The 6,629-nt window shown below is 37.4% G+C and overlaps 2 protein-coding genes across 2 annotated transcripts in view; one reads left to right on the top strand and one right to left on the bottom strand.

Moving 5' to 3' along the window:
• Nucleotides 1–6,629, bottom strand: part of LOC103506940 (neuroligin-4, X-linked-like) — a 206,102-nt gene that overhangs the window by 97,539 nt on the left and 101,934 nt on the right. The window lies entirely within an intron of this gene.
• LOC103506931 lies at nt 3,909–5,332 on the top strand. The gene is made up of 2 exons (XM_008471355.3): nt 3,909–4,092; nt 4,613–5,332. Exons 1-2 carry the CDS (start codon nt 3,982–3,984, stop codon nt 5,006–5,008), a joined length of 507 nt encoding a protein of 168 aa, XP_008469577.1. The 5' UTR covers nt 3,909–3,981; the 3' UTR covers nt 5,009–5,332.

Here is a 6,629-nt window from a genome sequence, read left to right as displayed (position 1 = left end):
TCCTCCTACTCCTCCTCCTCGTTAATACAATTTATTCATAGGGATGATACTGACGATCATTCTATTAGAGAAAATTTGTGCCATTTTCTCAACAGAGGAGAGAATAAAAAAGTCGAAGAAGAAAAAAAAAGTCCCAAGTTTGTTTGTCTTATTAATTTTGTATACCTACCCCTACCTTGTACCTTTATTTTTAGATTTCTGTTCTTTTTTTATGTTCAAAGGTATCCTACAGGGTGGGAAGATTAAATTATCATCTATTTTAGTACTGAGGTCCTTTTTTCAAGCAGATGGTGTATTTTATCAGCCACTTTTGTCGGTAACTAGTATTAGAATTAGAGGAATAAAAAATAAATAAATATACCTATGTTTCATGAAGGTTCTTGAAAACTCATGATTTCTACTGAAGATTTTCTACGAAATACTGAAGACCCCCTGTCAGTATTACAAACATAACAATATTAAGAAAAACTCCTGCTGAAGTATAGAAAAGAAAGCAAAAAAAGAATAAGGAGGAAAAAAATGCTTAAAAAAGTACTAACTAGATTTCATGAGCTTATTTTTCTCATTTCTTTGCTGAAGACCCCCTGTCAGTATTACAAACATAACAATATTAAGAAAAACTCCTGCTGAAGTATAGAAAAGAAAGCAAAAAAAGAATAAGAAGGAGGGAAAAAAATGCTTAAAAAAGTACTAACTAGATTTCATGAGCTTATTTTTCTCATTTCTTTTCTCTCCTTTTTTTAATTTCCCTGAAATTATTCGAGTTTTTTTCTTACTCTCTCGTCAGACCTGAATTAGGCGAAAACAAAAGGGAATTACGAAGGTTCGATTTCTGGAAGGTACATACTCTGATATAGCTGTTCTTCAATCAATTAGACCAGAGCATTGGAACAAATAGTAGGTACATTGGAACAAATAGATGCTCTATTTAGACTGTCAGCTCTATTAGTCAGCGACAGACAATACCAAAACTTAATCATTCCAAGGCAGGTAACATTGATAACATAACTAAAAAAATATCAATTCAGCAATTATTTATCCAACTCCCATTTCTTTTCTCTCCTTTTTTTAATTTCCCTGAAATTATTCGAGTTTTTTTCTTACTCTCTCGTCAGACCTGAATTAGGCGAAAACAAAAGGGAATTACGAAGGTTCGATATCTGGAAGGTACATACTCTGATATAGCTGTTCTTCAATCAATTAGACCAGAGCATTGGAACAAATAGTAGGTACATTGGAACAAATAGATGCTCTATTTAGACCGTCAGCTCTATTAGTCAGCGACAGACAATACCAAAACTTAATCATTCCAAGGCAGGTAACATTGATAACATAACTAAAAAAATATCAATTCAGCAATTATTTATCCAACTCCGATAGGAATGACTATCTAACTATAAGCAAATATGTGAGACGATATAATTATTTTCTTCATCCTAGATCAGAGGTTCCCAGTCTGTGGTACGCGTACTACTAGTGGTACGCATAAGCATTTCTGGTGGTACACGAAGGGATTTGAAAACCTTATTTTTAAGATTTATCTCGTAAATACGAAAAACAAATCTGGTAAACCTAGTTGGGAGAGAAAAAAATATTCAATCAATGCACCAAAAAATTGTGACATCGTACTACAATTAACAAAAAATTTCGCCTGTGGCGCTATAATATATTTATTTAAACCCCAGACCACACAAAATTGATGTTTGGAGGTACGCCAAAAGAGCCTTGACGTAACAGGTGGTACACAGTACTCAAAAGTTTGGGAACCCCTGCCCTAGATAGTTTTAAAGAAAAATATAGAATAGAATGCATTGGTAATAATAAATCAGTTGATAAAAAATCCAACTCCGATAGGAATGACTATCTAACTATAAGCAAATATGTGAGACGATATAATTATTTTCTTCATCCTAGATCAGAGGTTCCCCATCTATGGTACGCGTACTACTAGTGGTACGCATAAGCATTTCTGGTGGTACACGAAGAGATTTGAAAACCTTATTTTTAAGATTTATCTCGTAAATACGAAAAACAAATCTGGTAACCCTAGTTGGGAGAGAAAAAAATATTCAATCAATGCACCAAAAAATTGTGACATCGTACTACAATTAACAAAAAATTTCGCCTACGGCGCTATAATAAATTTATTTAAACCCCAGACCACACAAAATTGATGTAGAGATCGCTCTCACCTCATTAACCTATTTACATAAAAGAATAATAAAATTGTAGGTAACTGATAATAATATATTGATATTAGGGAAGACAAAAAGAAAGAGAGATAGAGAAAGGCAGAAAGAGACAGAGAAAGATTGAGGGAGACAGAGAGAAAGAAAGAGAGAGAGAGAGAGAGAGAGAGAGAGAGAGAGAGAGAGTCATATACCGTTCGAGAACAATCCCGGAACAGATAGCTGTCACTAAATGCCAAATCCTACGATTAATGTTAAAAATTGAATAGAATTCGGTTCGTTCGTTCAAAAATGAGAATCAAGGGAAAGAAAAAAGGGACAAGAAAGACTACTGAGAAGGAGAAGAGAGGGGGAGGATGAGAAAAAGAGAAGTAATTACAAAGATGGAGGAGGAGGAGGAGAAGAAGAAGAAGATGTAGAGGCAGAATAAAAAGAGAATAAGTAATGGAATTGAGGAAGATGCAGAAGAAATAGAGGAGGAGAGTAAGAAGATGTATGAAGGAAGAGAATAAATATAAAAGAATTGAGAGGGAAAATAGAAAGGAGAGCTGGAGAGTTGACAGAGAGGAGGGAGGGAGGGAGGGAATACTCACGAGGAGGTTATTTTTTTGACACTTCTGAACGAATAGGAAATGAAAATGCTGTGATGTCGAGGGGGAGACGTAAGGAGAGGAAATGAAGGGAGGGATGGAAGAGGAAAGAAAGAAACGAAGGAGAGAGGGAGAAAGGAAAGAAGAGGAGGTGGGACATAGGGAGAGGGAAGGAGAAGTGGGGCAGGGAAGGAGGGAGAGGGAAAATCGGAAGAGATTTGTAATGTAAAGGGGGGGGGATGTGTAGAAAGAAGAGAGAGATGGAGGGTATATGAACTGAGAAGATGTTATGAGGTGCGAATTTGTGGCTTATATATATAAAAAAAATCCTTATCTTTTAGAAAGGGAATGGAGAGGGAGAGAGCTTATGGGAGGAGGAGAGAATAAAATATACACTCTTCAAAATAATATCTTTCCCAGTATTCCCTCATTCTCTTTCTCATCTATCTCTCCCTCCCTCTTCTCTCTCCCTCTCTCTCTCCTACTCACCCAGCGTGATTAGGTCCAAGTACCTACGAGGAAATATCATCACTTTTGTTTTATTGATAAACATCAGTTTTGTTTTTGTACGATTGTACGTAATCTACAATCAACATAACAATATTATGTACTAGCTACGTAATAATAGTCTGTGAGTACTATAGTACTCATGGAAAAATATGCATAGAAATTTTATGTAATGATTGTTGCAATGATAAATGACATGAGGGGGCTGGGGGACTGATAGGAAAAAAGGAAGTGAGTTCCATTCAAATTTTCTAATTTTTTCAACGCAATTTAGATGCGGTTGAACCTATAGGGGGCCTGTAAGGGCTCTTTGTCTGAATCTACCTTTGTCTCCTATCAGCTAGAATAATTAAATTCAAATGATGTTTTAATTGGTGCTGTACCGTTATATGGAACAATTCAAAATTTTGTACCTTTATGTGGTAATTTTACGCTATCTCCTGGCCCAATAAATGAGAAAGAAATGTGCATGCGAGATGAGAGGATGTGTGATTGTGTGTTAAACCAAAAGGGAGAAATGGTTGTTACAGCAGCTTATTAATCTCGTCGTCATTTGCCTAATTAATTTATTACGCCATTTAGAGCAATAAAATTCGGTTTGTTTTTCATCTCGCTAACGAACCATTTGAACGTTGTTATTGAACAATTCTTTTTCATTCAGTGTGAACAGCATAGTAGAATTTGTAGAGTTTCTAATGTCTCATGGCACGATGGTTCGAGTCAATTCAAATGCTGCAATTCTGTTCGTGATCTTTACTCTGACGTGCAAGTTACATTATGGGGTCGCTCAACCTGCGGGAATTAAGGTAGGTCATATGATGTTAAGGGAATTAAGGTAGGTCATATGATGTTAAGGGAATTAAGGTAGGTCATATGATGTTAAGGGAATTAAGGTAGGTCATATGATGTTAAGGGAATTAAGGTAGGTCATATGATGTTAAGGGAATTAAGGTAGGTCATATGATGTTAAGGGAATTAAGGTAGGTCATATGATGTTAAGGGAATTTAAGGTAGGTCATATGATGTTAAGGGTATAAGGTAGGTCATATGACAAGACCTATTACTCGTTTGGCTATAAAGCAGGTAATAAAACAGACATAGAGACTACCGTAATGGCTCGTGGAGACAAAAGATGAGAGTTACGTGGGTAAGAGGGTGGAGAGACTGGACGAGGAAAGAGACCAAAGTGAAGGTGGAGAGATAGGGTTCAAGGTTCGAGAGGACTTCTGTTATATCCACAAAAATTGTGAAGAAGCTCTCAGCTTCACCACAAATAAATCACGATTTAGATTTTTAAATTTTACAATCCGAGACAATAATTTCCAGGAGGCCAGCAGCCAAACTATTCGGGATGATTCGGAGAGGACGATCCTCAATCGGCGACAAAGTATCGCTAGCATGTTAGGATCAGCAGCTGCCATTCCCATGTTTGCCCTTCAGACTGGTTGGAACAATTTACAAAGGAACTTCGACTACATGAAATATGGCCTGTACAATGGATTGCAGAATTTTGGTCAAGCTCTCAACAACGGTTACTATGGCGCGCAGCAGGCACTGTACAATGCCGTCTACAACGCGCCTTACAACACCTATAACCCGTATGCCTACAACATGCCTGGTTACGGTGGCTACCCGCAAATGTCTGGTTACGGTGGCTACCCGCAAATGCCTGGTTACGGTGGATACCCGCAAATGCCCGGTTGGTGGGGACGTTTGAATTGATTTATTTTGAAACAATTTGACACCAAGGCCATTTCCAGACGTTAAACTAATTTCATATTGAAAAGAATAGCCTGACTAACTTCGTAGATTCGTATAAGCTTAACGCATCCTTTGGGACAGTTGCTCCTACGTCTAAGCCTCAGAGTGGGCTTTTTGTGTTTAGAGTTAGGCTACCTAACTTTATTTGTATTCAGTAGTTTGAGTACATGATGGGTATGTATAATGCTGAAGATGATTTATCCACGGTGTGAGAGTTTACGGCACTCTGCTTTCATTCTTAATCCTCCAGATTTGGAATCTCCAAAATATATGTACGTATGTACGAGTAGGTCTTTATGCTTTATTTCTATCTTGTTGTGATCTTTACCTCTTAATGTTCTATTGGCTTTTCAGTTTGAGCTATCACGACTCAAAAGAAACGAAACTCCACCAAACTATCTAATTGGTAACTCGAGAACATCTGATTGATCTGTGGTTAGAAATGTGATCAAATATAAACCGTCCCTTGCGGGACCGTGTCAGTTAATACACTTTAGCCTTTTCAATATCGTTGAAACCCGAGAACGAATAAAGGAAAAGTAAACGCGCATCTTTTAAACGGGATCAAAATGGAAATAAGATAAAGAGAAGTGCTAGGAAATGAGAATGGAAGAGAGGAGGGATGAAGAAAACTGGATTTCCTCAGGGCATCATTATGGTGGGAAAAGGTCATAAAAAAGCGACACGAGTTTTGACTGCCCTGCTTTCCCCGCTTGGATAAAAAGCTCCTCAAGACGATACTTTCGCCTTGCAGGAGAAATTAAACTCAGACAAGCATAAATTTCCAGCTTCTCTCTCTCTCTCTCTTTGCCTTGTAAAAAAATCTATCTAAAAAAAGTTGAATTGTGGCCAAGTACAATAAAATATACTTACGTCTACCACCCGGGAAAGCAATTGTATAACCAGAAGAAGAAAATGTATGTTTCAAATGTGGAGAGAGAAAGGGAGAGAGAGAGAGGGGGAGGAGAGATACCTTACGTCTACCACCCGGGAAAGCAATTGTATAACCAGAAGAAGAAAATGTATGTTTCAAATGTGGAGAGAGAAAGGGAGAGAGAGAGGGGAGGAAAGAGAGGGGGGAGGAGAGATAGAGAATTAGTGCAACAGCAACGTGTGTTTACCCCAACTTCAAGAGCGCATCCCTGAAGGGAATTTTTCTGAAGCTACCCGAATAATGGAGTTGGTTGCGACTTTGTGAAACCCTATAATTCTATTATTATCAGTGACAATAAAACCCTGGGGTAGCGATATAATGAGTTCTTTTTTTAACTGTCTGAAACATTACAAAATACGGAGAGATAGAGAATTAGTGCAACAGCAACGTGTGTTTACCCCAACTTCAAGAGCGCATCCCTGAGGGGAATTTTTCTCAAGCTACCCGAATAATGAAGTTGGTTACGACTTTGTGAAACCCTATAGTTCTATTATTATTAGTGACAATAAAACCCTGGGGTAGCGATATAATGAGTTCTTTTTTTAACTGTCTGAAACATTACAAAATACAAAACTCATTGGTAAACAAAATGACTGAAAATCTGTAACTTGTACAAGTCCCAATTATTTCACTGTTAATAGAGACAAA

The sequence above is a fragment of the Diaphorina citri genome, unplaced genomic scaffold, assembly GCF_000475195.1.
Source record: "Diaphorina citri unplaced genomic scaffold, Diaci psyllid genome assembly version 1.1 scaffold275, whole genome shotgun sequence".
Taxonomy (NCBI): domain Eukaryota; kingdom Metazoa; phylum Arthropoda; class Insecta; order Hemiptera; family Psyllidae; genus Diaphorina; species Diaphorina citri.
The sequence above is the reverse complement of the archived record's forward strand: the minus strand, read 5'-3'. Positions and strand labels throughout refer to the sequence as shown.

What these genes read in the sequence shown, in the direction of transcription:
- LOC103506931 (XM_008471355.3), top strand. Translation starts at nt 3,982, where the DNA reads ATGTCTCATGGCACGATGGTTCGAGTCAATTCAAATGCTGCAATTCTG. An exon ending in CTCAACCTGCGGGAATTAAG is followed by an intron (nt 4,093 to 4,612) that starts GTAGGTCATATG and finishes AATAATTTCCAG; the next exon opens with GAGGCCAGCAGCCAAACTAT.